Source organism: Adiantum capillus-veneris, chromosome 11, assembly GCF_014529385.1.
Source record: "Adiantum capillus-veneris isolate H3 chromosome 11, ASM1452938v2, whole genome shotgun sequence".
In the NCBI taxonomy this organism is placed as follows: domain Eukaryota; kingdom Viridiplantae; phylum Streptophyta; class Polypodiopsida; order Polypodiales; family Pteridaceae; genus Adiantum; species Adiantum capillus-veneris.
Window position 1 is genome coordinate 40,268,768 of NC_140941.1, and position 19,390 is coordinate 40,288,157.

At 42.8% G+C, this 19,390-nt stretch overlaps 1 protein-coding gene across 3 annotated transcripts in view; it reads left to right on the plus strand.

Annotated features, from left to right (window-relative positions):
* LOC147447135 (putative RNA-dependent RNA polymerase 4) overlaps positions 1-19,390 on the plus strand; it is a 132,426-nt gene that overhangs the window by 90,871 nt on the left and 22,165 nt on the right. For all 3 annotated transcript variants that reach the window (XM_086523026.1, XM_086523025.1, XM_086523024.1), the window contains exons 8-13: positions 4,335-4,412; positions 4,665-4,768; positions 16,309-16,457; positions 16,614-16,839; positions 17,034-17,262; positions 19,182-19,324. In XM_086523026.1, coding sequence (XP_086379152.1) covers positions 4,335-4,412; positions 4,665-4,768; positions 16,309-16,457; positions 16,614-16,839; positions 17,034-17,262; positions 19,182-19,324 — 929 coding nt within the window. The remainder of the gene's footprint in view (positions 1-4,334; positions 4,413-4,664; positions 4,769-16,308; positions 16,458-16,613; positions 16,840-17,033; positions 17,263-19,181; positions 19,325-19,390) is intronic.

Genomic DNA, 19,390 nt, shown 5'->3' on the forward strand with positions numbered 1-19,390 from the left:
ACACCCCCATTTGTACCTGTGAGTCCTGGGCTGGAGCTGAGTGTGCTGCCACGCCAGAGTCTGTACATGGTTCTTTGAGATAGTCGAGTCCACATGTTCTGGTCCACTGTTGTGTCTCTGTTGTTCTGTTGTTATCCATTGTTTCTGTGTTTCATTCTGTTTGAGTGAGTTTCCATTTGTTTGAGTGAGATTGTCACGCACATTGCACTGAGGGGCACCCACACTGTAGAGAGCACGACACATTATCCGCGCTACAGCGACTCTGACAACCCCCAACCCGTTCTTTCAACTACATGGTTGGGGGATCACCCGATGTTTCTACACTAGGTTTTTGCAGCTACCGAGAAGATGTTCAGTGGATAGTCGTATTTGTTGTGTCCTATGTCTTAAAAGATAAGATTAGCATCTTCCAAATCGAGAGAAGATTCATGCACTGATGATTTCGGAAGCGATTGATGTGTCAAATTTCTGGTCAGCTCAGTGATGGTACAACTCGCAAATCCTCCTATTTGGATTCTGCATGAGAGGTTGCTTGCAAGGGCCACAAAGGGCACGTTTCTTTCAAATGGGACAGGTCAGCTTAAGCTTCATCCACCAAATGTTGTTCGTGAATTGTTCAAAGAACCCTACCTAGTTTTTGAAGTAGTTTGTGAACTAACAGAAGAGCTACAGATTAACATCAGAGCTATAGCAGCTATGATGGTCATATATCTTCTCTATACACTATTGCTGTACTTCAATTCTCCATTGTCAACAGATATATTGACCTCTTGAGTCTAGTTGTTCAGATTTTTCTGTTGTCTTTGTAGAAACGAAGGCCAGATTTGATAGTACTCACCTTCTTGCCTTGCTACATGAGGATTTTGACTTTGATAGCTCCAATGTCCAACTTTCTCGTGTAGCAGAATTGGCACTGTGGCAAAACAGAAGCTCTCAGGAAGGGAATCCTGTAACAAACTTGGGCACCCCAAGTTTAGAATCTGTCGCAACATGAGAGAGATTCACTTAAAATACTTCACAACCTTAAAACAAAGTTCAATTTGGTCGACACGGGCCGGCGTAGTTCCGTGCCTAGAGAGATTGGCCCCAAAGAGTGGTGCCCCTTTCGGTATTTCTTGTATATTAATTTTTGAGCAAAGTACAACTCCCGTAGGGTCCTCCGCTCTCAGACTCTGCGCCCAGATGCTCTGAGAAGTGAGGCCCTTAGGGCTCTTTTATTCTTACAAGGGATGCCAAAGCAGAGCCCCAAAATCAGCTAATCTCAAAAGCAAAAGTTCCAAAAGCTTTAGGCTCAAAAGCATTCAACTCCTAAAAGCATGTGGCCTTAAAACTGCCCCAAAAAGCAACCAACGCAAAATACGGAATTCCGTATAGCTCTTAGTGCAAAAAAAGGGCATGTCAGCGAACTAGGCATTCCACATATGGCATGCATACTATCCGCATCTGCTGTTGACTGCTCTCTGCTGCCACGTCGGCGTCCGTACAATCAGCACGCACGTGTGTGTGTGTCCGGGCAGAACTACCACGTCATCAATTTGTGACAAATCCTCATATATTGTAACTACCATTTGGCGTTTCATTTCACAATTTGGACAGGTTGTCGCAGAGTGAAGTAAGAGAAGCAAGTCAAAAACACACCAGCTGTAGTACCTGAGAGCACGTCTTTAGCAAGCTATTTGACGGATGGATCAGTGACCTCAAGGGCTCGCCTTAGGTTTTTCCTCTTCGCGAATTGCCTTCTCAACCTCTTGGTCTCTCTGCTCGTCACACAATCGCACCTCTCCCCTGGTGTTCAGCTTTTACGTGGGTTATTTTTTCAATAATTTATCAGCTCATCATACTTTTAAATAACCAAGCCTACGGAGAATTCTAAAAGTAACGATATCTCATCCCTACCCAGCTACCCCTCACCCCTATCTAGCTCGTGCCCCTAACCAGCTACCCCTCGCCCCTACCCACCTACTTCTCGAGTGGAGCACATACACCAGTTTGGAAGGTAACTACACTAGTCGCCCCTACACAGCTACACCTCGCCCCTACCTACCGGCCCTTGCCTCTACCCACCTAGAGACTCGCCCCTTCCTACCTGACCCTCACCTCTATCTATGTATGTGGTTCTGGTTGCAGGGAATGTAAGGCCTTGTGGAATTTGTTTTGCTACACAACGGTTGAGTGGCGTTAGTCTACTGAAGCAATTTTGAGCTCAATTTGCTGCTATTTTCATTCAATGGCATCAGTCTAAGGTGACAATTTTTTGATTGAACTTGGTGACATTAGTTGCCTGTAGTACGCATCAGGTCCTCATTCTAAATCAGAGCACCAACTCGAGAGTCTCCTTTTGAGTTTGGAGTAGCTACCCCCACTCTCCGAGATGGTGAGTGGTCTTGTGGCGGGCAACTTTTAGTAGGGCTACAGTGTCATTGGCATAGGACAGGCAGTTAGTTTTAGTTGGGCTGGAGCTCACACTGGATGGACTCTTGCGTGGGCAGTGACACGTGGCAGTGATACGGGTGGTGGTCTAGTGGACACCGTGGCCAGGCCACCACCACCACAATTTGGATATAGATGTAGCTGGTCTCGGACCGTTGGTGGCTCTTTATGATTGTATATGTGTGATTGGTTCTAGTTGCCAGATACAGATCATCATCCACTTGGTATGGTCAAGCGTCTTGAGTCTTGAGTCTTGAGTCCAACACCACACATCAGCACCCTCCTTACACATTGGTGCCTCGACACCCCCATTGTACCCTGGAGTCCTGGGCTTGGAGCTGAGTGTGCTGCCATCCAGAGTCTGTATGGTCCACTGAGTTTGTTGAGTTCCACTGAGTTTTGAGTCTACTGTTGTGCTTTGAGTTGTTGTTCCGATTCTGTGTGATGTTTTCTTCATATTGGAGTGAGGTTTCTTGCTTACTGCACTGAGGAGCACCCACTGTAGAGAGCACGACACACTTTGCCTGCTACAAGCTCTCTCCAGAGACTCTAGGAGGCTTTTGAGTAAGTCTGGCGACCTTAACATTAGAGCCAGCTTAAAAAATTAAGTTAGTTTTTTGTCCCCCAAATGAGTGTATATCTATTTACTGGCTATCCTAACTGGTAAGAGACTTGAGGGCAACTTGAACCTATCCTGGGTTTCATGGTAATGCCTTCAAAAGCCCATCAAAATGTGTTAGCATTGGTCAATGCCTTGTAAAACTCATTCATGCAGAGAGGGTTATGCAATGACAAATCACAAATTAATGGAGTTGTCTAGACCTGCGTGTTCTTGAACAGGCTCATAAATTACAATAGTGCGGGTAAAAATCTCTTTGACTTTCCTAACTCACTTTGGCACTCGAAGCAGGTTTAATATGGCACATGGTACATACATCTAGTGTGTATGTGACATCCAGAGAGTGAGGCTTAAGGAGGAACATATATGCCGATTATAAAGTAAATCTTGTGTTCTGGTTGCCAGTTCGTTTGGAAATCTGTCACTTGTGAAAATCCTATTCTCAATGACAAAAACTTTCATGTTTCCTGGGATGACGGATCTTTGGATGTAATCATCTATCCAAAGGGTGCCCAAGCTTCCATAACTCACATCAACCATCAGCCATGACATGCCAATGTGATTACACTACATTTCCAAGTCTTAAATCCCCGGATACATGGATCAGGTGTTTGTGCTTGGGCTTTAATCACTGGATTTTTTTCCTCGATTCTAGAGGATATGTTCCAATGTTCTTGATTCTGGTGGTTTATCTGATTACACTACATTTTCAAGTTTTAAATGCCTGCATACATGGGATCAGGTCTCTGTGCTTGGGCTTTAATAACTGGTTTTTTGTTTTCTCGACTCAAGAAGATATGTTCCAGTGTTCTTGATTCTGGTGGTTAGTCTTTATGAACAAGCTTTTCCTCTGAAACTTCAGACGCACCAAAATACCCATGTGGAAAAATGAAAAAATTATGGGATTCAGTAATTTTCGTGTCACTGTTCTAGGCATAAACTGACAATTTCTTTTCTTAGAGTTACTTTAGCTGACAGAGTTGTGACAATAATCAAAAGCACTCCCTGTGGCAACACATATTGTAGCATTATTATACTATAGGTGGTTACATAAATTGGATCCCTTCTTAGATCAGTGAACTGTTCTTGATTGGATCCACTGGATTAAAAAGCGAATAGTGCTAACCTCTAGATCTGTTTGCAACAGAAAATTAGTGCTGCAATAGAAAATGGTGCTATTAGTTGATTGAAATTCTCTTTTGTGATTCGTTTTGTGGGAAGGTGTCATTTTTTTGTACATAACTCTGATTTTTACTTGCCTGCACTAATGAAGCTATGACCCCAGGAACCCCCTTTACTTCTGCAAGTTCGGCTCTTTTACAAAGGATTGGTTGCGAAGGGAACACTCTTGGTGAATTTGAAGGTTCCATTCCTTACTCTTGTGGAACTTTGGAAAGCTTTCATTCCTGCCTAATGCTAATTTTGTCTAGCATGTCTGGTAGATCATGTATGCTATTCAAAGATTGAATAAAGCTTCATGTTTGCTACATCATAAAACAACAAATCTCACAAGTATTAAATATGCATGATATTCTGGGGTAATGTGCAACCTTGGCTGGGAACCATGCCAAGATCTACGATTTTAATCAATTGAATTACCGCCTTTGTAATGCAGTTACCTGCTTCAACTATTCAACTGCGTAAGTCAATGGTAAAGGTAACATCAGACAAAACTTTAACGGGTCCTTGCTATAATTCTTTGGAAGTTTGTGCCACAAGGTAGTAACCTTCTCCATTTTTTACAGTCCTTTGTCTTTTATCAATGTTTGGAAAAAGTGTGTTTCAGCTTATAACTCTGCCATTTAGAAATGGAAAAAAGAAGCCTGATCAATGCAAAGGAAAAAGGAATAGCGACCCTTAAAGATTGTTGAAACAGAGTGTAAATTTGAAATAAAATATGATTAAACTTTATAAACTTCTTGTTAAGAGAAGCCTTAAATGGGAAGTGTGTATGTGTTTTTTCCGAAGACACTGTTTTATTGAGGGAAAGAAAAGCGAAATCATGATGTTGACAATGTTGGACTCTTGTTCGAAGGTTGTTTCCACAGTTGTCGGAATGTGGTGTTTAGAAGGCCCTCAGACTTGAATACCTCCATTCCATTTGGACTCAAACGTGCTCATTGACTGCAATTCTAGGTAAACTGTTTACGGTTCCAACATGCAAAGCTGAGCTCTGGTTGCTTATGCCATAAGTCTACTGGCCAGCGTTGGTTTTTGACTAGTATGTTGGGGTGGTCCTCAGTGGTTATTATTTCTAAAGCCTCAGAAGGCTCTTATTCATGGCAGAGGCATACTCCAATTCTTACTGAAACATGGTCACCCCTTCAAGCCATCTCAATTTGGCATGGGGGGTTCTGTAAAGGACATGACCTATTGGAGTTTTGGATTGCTGAGGGGAGCTTCACAGTTTACCCCTTTGTCACTTGTGAATCACAAAAATCCAATGCCCAATAGCATCCACTGATCTGTGATGCCTAGCGCCTACCATAGAAACCCCCCCCCCCCCCCCCCCCCCCCCCCCCCAACCAGGGTGAGCCATTTAGAGGCATGGATGGAGACCTCTCCTTTATAGCAAGGAAGTAGGTTAAGGTTGTGTCTTGGTGTTTGGAGTTACAGGTTCAATTTTTGACTTGGGATAGAACACTCCTCGTCATTTGTGGCTCTATAGCTCGTAGGACAACAATATGACCTCCAGTACGCCGCTGCTGATAGAACAAAGCTTTTGGGCATGTGTTTTGAAAACTCGGTACTCGTGACAGCCTTGAACAGGATGTTTGCACGCAAGTTACTATAAAGCAGGCTTTTGCTCTTTCCCTAGATTGTTGAGATGGCCATGGGTGCCTTTGCAGATGGAGAGAGGGGATAAGGTTAGCCTAGTCAGGCTCAATCCCCAGCAGTCCTCCCCCAACACTCTTTTGGGAATGTCTACAACTATTAGACTCTTGATAGTGACTGTGGCATTTGGACTGTGCTGATTACGTACCTTAAAATTCTATCCACTCAGAAGTATGCACCTGAGGTATTGATTATGTACCTTGGGACAGCAACTTTGTCATCCTCTTCAATCACACTCATGAATTATAAATCAATAGTGGGCATATGGACTTGAGCCATTGATTAGGCCAGCAGCCAAATCTTCTCCTCTTGAAGCATTAAACAAACAAAGACATTTATAGGAGCTCCGAAGAGCCTGTCAAGCCTTTGTCAAGCTTCCCAACCTTTTGTAGTAGCATCCACATTGTGGGATAAAAGTGTCATCCAAGGCAGTCAGCATAACTCCGAAAGCTTGTTCATCCTTTTGCTGAAGATTTTCCTGAGAGGACCTGGTTTGGATAGTTACTCCTTGTGCCATAGATCTCTCGAGTCTCAATACTCCATAGGTTCTTTCTCATGAGAAAACCCTTGGTCTCAAGCAGCCATGGGTGAGACTCTAGGCCCTTGAACTTTTCTAATCCTTCCTTGCCCTTGGTGAAGAGAAGAAATTAGTTTCGGGAGGTCTTAACCTCATGTAAAAGGTAGTGCCTAATCCAAAATCACAAGAGGATCAATAAGACATTATCTCCATAGGTTCTTAGTCATGGGCCTTGTATGAAATTCTAGGCCCTTGGACTCCTCTAATCCTTCCTTTTCCATGGTGAAGAGCAGGATTAGTTTGGGAGTCTTGACTTCTATGTGCATTGGTTTCGCAAGGTTGATCGACAAAAGAGAACTTCAATCGTTTTTAAAAATGTCTTTTTAACTTTTTGAAGGAAAAGTTCTTATATATTCTTGATGTTTTAAGTCCACTTGACCTATCGCTCAGTCCTTTGGAAGGTTCCAACTTCTACTTTTGGTATCTTCTTCCTTATCTCTAGATAATCAACGTTTTCCTGTTTGCTTGCGACGTCTATGTGCATGGGCTCCTCAAGCTTGACAAAAGGAACAACTTTGATTAATTTTTCTTCAAGGAAATCTTTTTTTGTGATGTATTCTTTCTGTTCTAAGTCCACTTACTCCATATAGGGTGGAGAGAGAGAGAGAGAGAGAGAGAGAGAGAGAGAGAGAGAGAGAGAGAGAGAGAGAGAGAGAGAGAGAGAGAGAGAGAGAGAGAGAGAGAGAGGGTAGGGTTTTTTTTTGGGGGGGGGGGGGGGGGGGGGGGTAACTTCTTGTTAGTTCTTACTTGTTTCAAGAGAGTGATGGCTTACTAGAGTTGTGAACACGAGCCAATTTGTGGCTATAAGTCATGTTTGTGTAAATTCTATGTTCTCAGTTTCAAGATAATTTCAAAAAACCATTTCAAGGATGTGTTCCTAAGATATCTAAGTAGTTGAAAAACCTACAAAGAAATAATTCCTCGAGGAAACTGATTTTGAAGGTTACTAATTAAGTAGAATACGATTAGTTTATGAGCTCTTGCAGAAAAGAGGCTTGCAAGTTCTCTTGTAGGATCTTGGATAGATATGCATCCCCATCCTGATGAAGTATTGTCTTCAAAAACATGGATGACTATTCGTGAACCGGATGCAAGAGTATGGAAAACCCATGAATTGATCTTTTCATATATCTCCAATTCTTCTCGATGAGCAAGAGAACGTCATCTCTCTAGGGTGTAGTCTTCAATATGTCACTACATAGTTACAGGAGAGAATTAGAACGATCTAGTATCTACATTGTAATAGAAAGCAAATTTAGCTGATAGAGAACAAAATCTATATTATAGTATATACATGCTACTAGATAGAGAAAGAGTGAGAAGAGAGAGAATTGTTGTATCACCATGTTGGATCAGGCACTCCATCAAGAATGTGGAGGCTTGGATACCTTGATTGCCTCCTCCATAAAATGATGGAGAAGGCCAACAGTAGCCCCCTCCATGTCTGTCATGGATAGCACCTTGTACAATGGTGTACTATGATGACAATCCCTTCGACATTTTGTCGAAAGGCCTTCTTTTGGAAAGCAATTGGATGACTTTTGCCGCTTGTTGAGATGATTGAGGCTGGCCTTCACTCCACTCATTGAACTCCACCGACTTCATAGTCTTTTTGACCTTGTGTAAGGTGCAGCGGAAGTGAATGTTGAACTTTGCTCAAAATGAGTGCTCCGAACTTTGCTCTAGGGTTCCTTTTACTTACGAAAGGGAGAGCCTTCTATTCCTTTAGTGAGAGAGTGCAATGAACACAAACAAAGTGATGAACACTGTGAATGAAGGTGCTGAGACTGAGAGATAGAGAGAGAAGAATACGACACCAGACAAGTTGTCAAACCCTCCTCCGAAGGCCCCACTCTCTATGGCGAGAGCTGTCTACTATTGGTTGCACAAATCTCTATAATGCTTGGACTTGCCGACAATGTCGACGACGACGAGACGGGCTAAGATCTGAAAACGCTAATGGCTGAAATCAGCAAATCTTCTACCTGCTGAATTCTGACTCTATGTCGGTGACGATGTCGATGACAACGATGCGACGACGATGCTCTGAAAACGCAGATGCTGAAATCTGCGTTTTCTGGGCTGAATCTGCAAACTTTGATGAATCTCACCATGCCGCAAGGATCTGTTGCGGGAAGGTGAGATCTGCGAGGTTTGGGGCTTCTTCTGCGATGTCTGACTACTACAAACTGAAAACGCTGGTTCCTCTTTTGGTCCTGTCGCGAAGATCCGCAAAAATGCTAGGTCTCTGGCCGATGCAAAAACGTTAGGCTGAATTGGGATCCTGCTGTGGAAATCTGCTAACGCTAGGGTTGATCTGCTGATGCAAACTGCTAACGCTAGGGCTGATCTGTCTTCTGCTGCTGCAGCTGATCTGCAATGCAAAAACGCCAGGGGCTGATCTTGTCCAAAAACACTAGGGTCTCTGGTGGGGGTCCTGTTGAGAAGGTGCCTGTTGAACACATTGGTTCCTGCTGCCTCTTCTGCCAGAAAGTGCTAGTGCTAGGTTTCTATTTATACAAACTTAGCAAAATTGCCCTACCTAGTTCCCAACAAAAGTCACTTAAAAATAATAAGTGAAAAATGTCATAAATAGGGAAAATAGGCCTATGCACTGTAAAAATTCCCCTAATGGGTCTTGATGGAAATCTGATGATCATGTTGTGTGCAACTAGAGGATATGCATCTACTCTAAGTGTCTGGACATGCATGGTCTGCGAACAGACTCACAAAAGTGCCAGATCACTTCCTATTCTAGACTTGACTGACTAAACTAAACCCTGGTCATGCTGTAGCTTGTCCACGGACATATAGGGTTGGATGTGTCACGTGACATTTCCTCCCTTTGAAAGTGAGGTATTGGTACCGATTTGTATGGCATCGAGGGAGATCGCCAACAGGGTCTGGAATCTTGAAAAGGACTCTTCGTCGGCCCACTCTGATGTGTGGGTCATGCGATACTTGAACTTCATTAAGGTCTGCAACGCTTGCTTCTTTGGGCCGCGCCAAAAGCGACACAAAGTCATCTGTGGCTCCTTCAATGCTTCAACTTCGTCTATAGTCATGCGTCTACCTTCTTCAAGAATCTCCGAGGCTGAAAATTCCTGAAACCGGTTTCAACACAAAAACATGAACATACCCATTCCATGTAAAGTGACTGGAAAACTAATATTCCTTCGAAAAAACTGTGCATGCAATGCAGATAAACAAAGTGATGGAGTGCCAAACCGTTCATCAAACACACGCAAACAATGGGGTCGAATCTTGACTTTTTGATCTAAATCAATCAATTGTGGCAAAACACAAATGGAAATGTTGATGCTTGATGCTCAATCCTTCTTGTGCTCTTTCGAAAATTGTGTCATGCCAAGGAAGAGACATGGAATGTGACTTCCTTGAATGCATACTTTTGATTGTTTCATGAGAAATCCCCATACATCCGTGCTCATCTATGATGGAATCGTGCTCAACGTACAATATGTCATGCTTAGGAAAAGGGATCACATAAAGATGCCGACTAAAATACAGGAAACGATCACGAATGAAACACTTGAACAATGCGTGCTGACTATTTATTCGTACACAGAATACTTCGTGTGAGGGTTTGCTCGACCTAGGTTTGAGAGCCAAGATCGGTTCTTTGTGATCGATCAAATCTGCTTGTGGGGGTGTTGTGGACCTCGACTCGAAAGCCAAGATCGATTCCTCGTGATTGATCGAATCTGCAATGAGGTTAGCTTCGGTAGAAAAAAGCATCAACTAAACCATCATCCTTGTGAACAATCACGTCTTGATCATACAAATCATCATGCTCGTGAAAAATCACATTGTGATCATCACGTAAATCATCATGCTTGTCATTGTCATGCAAATCATCATGCAAATCCTGTGTGTCGTACTTGGGAGAAGAAGAGACTGAGAGAGTCTCCTTTTCCCGAATCTCTTGCATCTGTGCTTGAACTTGAGAAAAGAGTCGCAACATCTCTTGCATGCTTGCTTTATTCTCGCGATCAAATTTTGCTTCTCTTTCGTTGCGTTCACGCGTTATGGCTGCCATTCTGTCTTGGTACTTACGCTCTATGGTTGCCATTATTTCGTCACTTGCTAACTTGTTGTCGATCATCCTCTTGTCGAAAGCCTCCATACGAGTTAGTGCAATCGAAGGGAGAGGGTCAGAAAAACCTCCTAGTGGGGAAAATTCTTCTTCGCCACTTTCATGCTCATCACCTCCATGCGAAGTATCCATTCGGCTTCGGGTGATGACCAAACACTGTGATCTTTGGTTCTTAAGTGCACGAGGAACTTGGGTTCTTGAGGGTCTTAAGGGTCTTGAGGTTCTTGAGTTCTTGAGGTTCTTCTTTCGCTTGCAATTTGTGTTAGAGAAGGATCTTCTCTTCACCCCCGAGTTTTGCTCTTTTCCGCGGGCGCACCCCTTGGCGGCCTTACGCTCACACCAAGGTTGCTTTTTTCCACCTCACGTCGATTGGCCGGCCGCTAAGTGCATGGTCCGCTCTCAATGAGTGAAAAGAGGCACAAGGGGAGGTTGGACAAGCCCTTCTTTCTTCGGTTGCCTGTCACTTTTCAAAAACACGATTAGGAATCGATACGCCCAAGAGGACTTGGGTTACGTGCGACCGCAACAAGCAAAACAACTTATGTGGTTCTTTCCTTGAGTGATACAGAACACTACCAAAGCTCTGATACCAATGTAAGGTGCAGCGGAAGTGAATGTTGAACTTTGCTCAAGATGAGTGCTCCGAATTGTGTTGGAGGGTTCCTTTTACTTGCGGAAGGGAGAGCCTTCGGTTCCTTTAGTGAGAAATGAAATGAAATGAAATGTTATATTAACGTCTTCAAAAGGCCACAATGACCTATGAGACCCGAAAGTTACAAAGTGGTGGATCTGATACAAAGTCAGAGTAACAAAATAACCTAACAACAATACAAAACAAAGATATATACTATGGGGTCCTAAGTTGGTCGATGTGAGTCAAGCAAAAACTAAGCAGAATAATGGGTAGCTTGTTGGGATAGCTGAATCACAAGAGATCTAGCAAACAAAATGATGAACACTATGAATGAAGGTGTTGAAACAAAGAGATAGAGAGAGAAGAATACCACAAGACAAGTTGTCAAACCCTCCTCCAAAGGCCCCACTCTATGGCGAGAGCGCGGTAGATTATTGATTGCACAAATCTCTACAATGCTTGGACTTGCCGACGATGTCGACGACGATGAGGACGACTACGAGACGGGCTGAGATCTGAAAACGCTAATGGCTGAAATCTGCAAATCTTCTATCTGCTGAATTCTGACTTTATGTCGATGACGACGATGCGACGACGATGCGCTGAAAACACAGATGCTGAAATCTGCGTTTTCCGGGCTGAATCTGCAAACTTTGATGAATCTCACCATGCCGCGAGGATCTGTTGCGGGAAGGTGAGATCTGCGAGGTTTGGGGCTTCTTCTGCGATGTCTGACTACTACAAACTGAAAACGCTGGTTCCTCTTTTGGTCCTGTCGCGAAGATCCGCAAAAACGCTAGGTCTCTGGCCGATGCAAAAACGTTAGGCTGAATTGGGATCCTGCTGTGGAAATCTGCTAACGCTAGGGTTGATCTGCTGATGCAAACTGCTAACGCTAGGGCTGATCTGTCTTCTGCTGCTGCAGCTGATCTGCAATGCAAAAACGCCAGGGGCTGATCTTGTCCAAAAACACTAGGGTCTCTGGTGGGGGTCCTGTTGAGAAGGTGCTTGTTGAACACACTGGTTCCTGCTGCCTCTTCTGCCAGAAAGTGCTAGCGCTAGGTTTCTATTTATACAAACTTAGCAAAATTGCCCTACCTAGTTCCCAACAAAAGTCACTTAAAAATAATAAGTGAAAAATGTCAAAAATAGGGAAAATAGGCCTATGCACTGTAAAAATGCTCCTAATGGAAATCTGATGATCATGTTGTGTGCAACCAGAGGATATTCATCTACTCTAAGTGTCTGGACATGCATGGTCTGCGAAGAGACTCACAAAAGTGCCAGATCACTTCCTATTCTAGACTTGACTGAGTAAACTGAACCCTGGTCATGCTGTAGCTTGTCCACGGACACATAGGGTTGGATGTGTCACGTGACACCTTGTTTTGAGCTTGTGAGAGATGCTCACGGACTCGGAAGAAGCTACCAAGGTCATTTGGACCTCATTTTGAACTTTCCTATGTCGTTTATTAGAAGGTCAAGGCAATGGGAGGCACACATAGTCATACGATGGAAGGAAACTCTAGTCTCCGCCTCAAGCGTCTTGACCTTTGGTGCACAATTTTAGGGGGTTATCGGTGATGAACTGAATGACATTGCTTGGACCAGCGTACATAAAGATCAATTTTCAAAAGAGAGGGAGAGTTATGAATTATGACCTTTGTGGCATTGACTGTGAACTTGGAAGGCAGAAGAATTGAGAATCGAATTATGATTTACCTCAAGTATTGGTTGCCGAATGTGGTGGGAGAGGAAAGCACATGTAACTTTTTCCCCTTTCTCCCTCATCCACCGTTCTCAAGAAATAGGTACCAAGAGGCCAATACAACATTATATTGATAGTGCCTTCTCCTCATCAATCTTTCTTGTGCGCATGCATGGTATGTCACTCCATATGTGAGACCGCGTGTCCCATGAGCTGGCCACGACAATCGTCTTCACCACTTTCCTCCATCTTTTGGTGTGTTGAATATGGATGGTGCGTGCACTCTGCAGAGTGTCTTTGCTTGCCTTTGCCTCTTTTTGAGAAAAGAGAGTGAATCGGAGACTCCACCCTAAACTCTAAACGAGTGTAACAAGAAACGTTTTGTGTGTTTCGTCGTATTGACGTTTCGAGGCGTTTCATTTCAAAAATGCCAATACGAAACGTAATACAAACACACGCGCGCGCGCACACACACACACACTTGTGTGTGTGTGTCTTTGTATATATAATATATAAATATACATACATACACATATATATGTATATATATACATGTATATAGACACACACACACACACACACACACAAAAACACAAGAAACCCAATATTTAGGAGTCTAGTGGGTGGATACATCCAATATAGATGGTCATACAAGTAGTGGTAAAATATGTTGCACATTACACACTATATGCCTAATTTTGAATTTTGAAAATCAGACCCCTTTTTCTGTCAACCTGAGAAACATGTTTCGTCCCCTTGTTTCAAGTTTGTTTTAAAATGTTTGGAGTCTTTCGGGGTTCGTTTCGTCTCGAAGGGACGAAACGCGTTTTCATGTGCCGTACTATGCCCTAAACGTCCTCTGTGGCTAAAGCAATGCCCTTCGTAGCCTTGCTTGGTTTCAAAGGGAGGTACTTCTTGGGACAGTCACCATAGATGTCTGCTGGGATATTCAGGCATGAGGTGGAATCCCCTCCCAATAAACACAATTGGATGAGTAAGCAGGTGACACTTACTGTCTTTCTGATTGGGCGATATTTGCAATGCCATTGGCAAATGTGGACATTGTTTGTCACCCTTTTGTAGTAGCTACAATGCTTGTGAAAAGCTTTATGTTGAGCGGATTGATTTGAACATAATATATATTTATGTAAAGAGTAGGGGCCTCCAAGCTTGGACTTTCGAGGCTCAAGACAAGGAGCTTGAGAGGAGATGGAGCTATAATCTAGATAGAGGGTGGGTAGAGAATGGACATGGAGGTGCTTAAGAGCTGGAGAGGGATGGATTGAATGTACAAAGTTTAGACATGGAGAGGCTAGAGCTTGAGAAGTGGCAAGGTGTTAGTCCCATGCCGGATCCATCCTGGACACATGACATGAGGGTGGGTAGAGAATGGACATGAGCTATAATCTAGATAGAGTGTGGGTAGAGAATGGACATGGAGGTGCTTAAGAGCTCGAGAGGGATGGATTGAATGTACAAAATTTAGAGATGGAGAGGCTAGAGCTTGAGAAGTGGCAAGGTGTTAGTCCCATGCCGGATCCATCCTGCACACATGACATGACACAAGCCAAACTCACAACTAAACACATGTAGTGAGTGGACATCAGGCTCACCTCCTAGCCATAGAGCCAATACGCACTCACCCCCGAGCCTGGGAGCTTGCAGCCAAGCGCGCTAGCCTCTACCACAAGGACATGTGTCCCATACCACCAACACTAGTATGGGTGTGCGGTCAGAGCTGCCAAGGGCCAAGAGTCCAAGTGCGGTGATCATACAAGATGTCTCACAAATGAGACTCAAGCATAGTTACCCATAACGAGAAATGGGAACGAGGAACGGAAATGGGCATGAAATGCCATTCCCTGTTACGGATACTCACGTTTGAAACACGGAACAGGGATTCGGAACTGAAAGTAGGAATGGGAATGGGGAACGGAGACCTCAAAATGGCCATTCCCTGTAACTATGGACTCAAGTCCTATTTATAGGACTTCATAACCTAAGGGCCAGGCTCACACTGGCCGGACATACTGCAGGTGCCCATTTTGACGTTTGGAGATGTAACACAGGGGAGTGTGGAGGTAGATAGATGTTGGAGATGGAGCTAGAGATGGAGTGATGGAGGGAGGTTTGCGTGGAGAGGCTTGAGCGCTTGAGCAAAAGAGAGCTTGAGGCTTGAGTACTTGCTGGAGAAGGCAAGGGCTTCTTCTTGTGAAATGCAGAGCTTGAGGCCCTTGAAAGAGATGCCTTGACAATAGAGGAGAGGAGATGAGGCTTGAAAGTTGAGGATACAAATGCCTCAAGGCTCATAGTAGGGGCTGAAAATTCCCCAAACATGGGTCAAAACAGCCCCAAAACTTGCCCCAAATGACTAGAAATTTCCCCAATGGTCATATGTTTGTTGAACGTTGGTGGACTAATTGGGCAGATCGGAAAAGACTAGACATCCCATTCTTTGGAAGTAATTACAACAAATTGACTGGAAGAAAGATATTGGTAAGGACGCTTCTATGGAGTATGACATAAAAGCCTGTTTCATGGGTATGAAACCTTGAAACTGGCGAAGTGTTTTGGCGTAACTTACGAAACGTGCAATCTAAATGAAACTGAAAAACCGCTCTTTATATGGAGTCTAAAGTTCTAGGTTTGCGTGCCATTCATAAAAACCTTGAAGCGTTGAATGCGACACTACTTCTCTCTAGTGCCTATCTTATGAAAGAATAGGGAGCTTTCAAATCCTAACATTGCTTAACACTAGGGTCGTGTGAACATGAACCATTTTTGTGGCTATACTTAGCTATTTGTATAATTTCTATTTCTTTGAATGCAAAAAAAATCTCAAAAAATCATTGCAAGGATTCGCTCCTATGACATCTAAGGAGCAGAAAAAATACAAAGAAATAAGGAAATTTGTTGTTTTTTTTTTCCAGGTCATCAATTTGGCTCGATTGGACACAAAGTGCACAATACTGATGATATTCCCTGGCCCCTAAAAAATTCTCAAAGAAAATTGAAATGTTTTATCCTAAAACACATGAACATTTGTGCAATGCAACACTATCCATGCACTATTTTAACAATGAAGACTGCCAACTAATTTGGGCTTTAAAAAATGCTCATGTAGCCAAATGTAAAAGCCACTTTTACTATCTCTTAAGAAATGTAATTTTTTTAGTTTACAATCTTGACAGACGAATGTCATTCCAGCATGTTCTCCTATGTATGGGACCTCAATGATATATTGTAATTAAATATGTCTGTTTGAGAAAACTAGATCTTAGGCCAATATAGTTGAATGAGGGATCGAGCCAATATTGTGGCTCGAACCTCTTAAATTGCTCAAGCACAAACCAAGTACTAATTTTCTCTCTCTATCTCATGTGGATGGCAGCCGAAGGCCTGGAAAGGCAAAGCTGTCTCCCTATATTGCCCTGCTTTTGACTTATGGAGGTGTTCCGGAGGCCTCTATAATGAGTCTAGCAGAGGAGGAGCTTCTTGAAATAACTATGAAATTGAAGAGTCGGACTGCTGCTTTGACAGGTATATGCATATAATTTCTATTTTGATATTATTATTGAGTTTGAAAAATGTTTTAACTTTGAAGCTGTTTTAGCTAGTTTCCTATTCTGATATTGTTATCAAGCCTCAAAAATATTTTAACTTTGAAGTTGTTTTAAGATTATCTAGTTTTGGCAGCCTTAAAAAGCTCTGAAATAGGTGATCATTTTGACCCTGCTCTTCGGATGCTTGCTGCAAATGTGCCAATGGAGGAGCCATACTTGAAGAAGACCCTATTGGATTTAACGAGGTTTCAGCTGCAAGAATTGAGCACGGGGCGTGTTACAATTCCTGATACATATAATCTAATGGGTTGTGCAGATCCGACGGGACGGCTTGAACGAAATCAAGTGGCAATAGTTCTGTAAGATTGTATTGATGCTTGGACCATCTAGTATTGTTTCTTCTTATGGTTTTTTTTTTTGGTTTGTTTTTTGGGGCCAGGGGGGTTGGGGACTGTTAAATCTTCTTCATGTTTTGGTGAAAATTTGCTTCAGGACATTTTTGTTTGTTTTGAGGACAGTTACAGATGAGTCCTATGCTTTGTTTTAATTTCAGAGAGAAGGGCGCATTACGTTGTCCAAAAGTACTAGTTTACAAGTCTCCAGGTTTACATGTAGGGGATGTGAAGGAGTTTGAAGCAACATGGAACACTGATTTTGATGAGATTATTGGGGAAGGGAAGTATGTAATATTCTTTTCAGTGAAGGGTCCACGCTCAGTGGTTGATGAGATTGCAAACAGTGACCTGGATGGAGATCAGTATTGGTGCTGCGCGAACAGCGAGGTTTTTGTTCTGTACTTTATTCTGCAGAATGATCAATGCTTGCTTAAAGTCTGTTTACCTCAGAATATTTTTGAAAAAAGGTGTCAGTCACTTGCACCAAGGTCGGGACCAATTCTGTAGCTTCAGATTGAGATGAACTATATTAGGAAATTGGCATTGTAATCTTAAAGCTAGAAAACATCCACATGCCAAATAGTTTTCATCATTTTACGTAACAGAGGGCTGAGGGCTTGCAATTAGTGTGGAGGAAAGGCAATGATTTGTCGGTAATGTCTCTTGTGTGTGAGAGAAAGGTCATGGAAAACTAAAAGCAAACCAATAATATCCATGAATGCCAACTGCACAAGGGAACACTACTGGTTTGAGAATCAAGTTTAAAAACTTTTTAGTCACTGGAATCTAAGGATTGTTGCCATCCTTAACATTGTGGCATCCAAATGTATCATTCAGTGACTTTAGCATGCAAACATTTCCATTGTAGCATGTCCATTTAGCTGATGATGAAAGTGTAACATTATGAACTTGAAAGGGAAGACAAAATTCTGCACTTGTAGGATACGGTGTGAAGAAAGCAAAAACAGGGTTTGAAATTTTGATTTTTTAAATTTTGGGGAAGGGTTGGGTGGGGGGGGGTGGGTGGGGGGGGGGGGGGGGGGGGGGGGGGGGGGGGGGGGGGGGGGGGGGTCGCTGGATAGACTCCTTTGATGCAAAGGATTGGAATTGGTTTCTTTGGTCCTACACAACTGCATTCAATGTGACTAATCCACGTGCCCCGACCAAATAGGAAAAAATATCTGCAAAAGACTATGCTCAATTTTCATAGGAACATTGCATTGTATTTCAGGGACAATGTCACAATTGTTGGAAAGTGTTTTCTGCAAAATGATTTACGGAAAGAAGAAATGCATTTCATTCTTAACTGTAGTTGTCTTGCAATGTTCTCTTAGATTGCTGAAAGTTTACATATGAACCCATGTTGCTAACGCACATTGGGTCGGGGGTTGAAGAGATTGCATTAAAAACAATGGGTCTGAGATGATAATAGTAAGTAGCAAAATATAGTCATAATCTTTGCAAGTTTTTCCTTTCCTAGTAGAAAGGCGTTAATACTTGTAGGCATTGTAGAGTGAATCCTCAATCAAGGCCACGGTAAGGAAGGAGATGCCTCCCACAGAACCGAGAACCTTGGGTGTTAGCATTATTAGCATTATCAGCAGCGGTAGTGGTATGCTTAGGGAACGGAAAAAGCGATATATCACGGTACATAGGAGGGGTGTCTATTTTTACAGGTATGGATGTCTTTCAGAGCACATGAAATTTTGGTGGAAATATTGGCATGCAGTACGATCTGGCAGGAACATACTTTGAATCCGCTTTTGGGGGAACCAATAAAGCTTAGTGGATTAAGCATATATATAATTAAGAGTTAATTGATAAAGAGGCTTAGAAGGACTCTCTCAAACCTAGGTCTCTGAGGCCACGTGGAAGACAAATGAACACACAACTAGTTTATTTCCGTTAGAGAGAAGTGGTATATATACATGTACAAGTAAGCATATTGCCTAAGCAATGATGCAAGCTAGATCGTGACCTGGTTCTCACATAGAGAGTTTTTGGACTTATGTGCATGGACAATATGTTGGGTTTGAATGTTTACAGAGATGCTTATATATTTGATGTAGGACTTGTGTCGGTCAAACCACAACCAGTAGCCTCTTTGTCTGCAGATGGTAAATTTGAAGCTATAAGGTTAAGCACGCTAGTTTGTATGCATGCAGCAGTTAAGACTATGTAGTGGTCTTTACGGGCTAATTGGGTTAGCCAACGATTGTTGGATTTCTTTTGTGATTGGATGTCTCTAGTGAAAAGGTATAAGTGGTTTATACTGTGTATTTATTTTTTGCAGTTCTCTTTTGCAGATTGTGAGACACTTTAAATCATCCGAAGTTTGGCAAAACCCTTCCACCTCGAAGAAGAAAAATTCGGCGAAGGTTGTGACCCAACTTGAGGATTTCGATAAGCTGCATTTCGAGGCGTATCTAAAAGCCAGGTTCAAGCCAAGGTATGAGATTTGTGATTGCTATAGCGCACGATAAGCTGGATGCTCTGATTGTGATGCTCATTATCT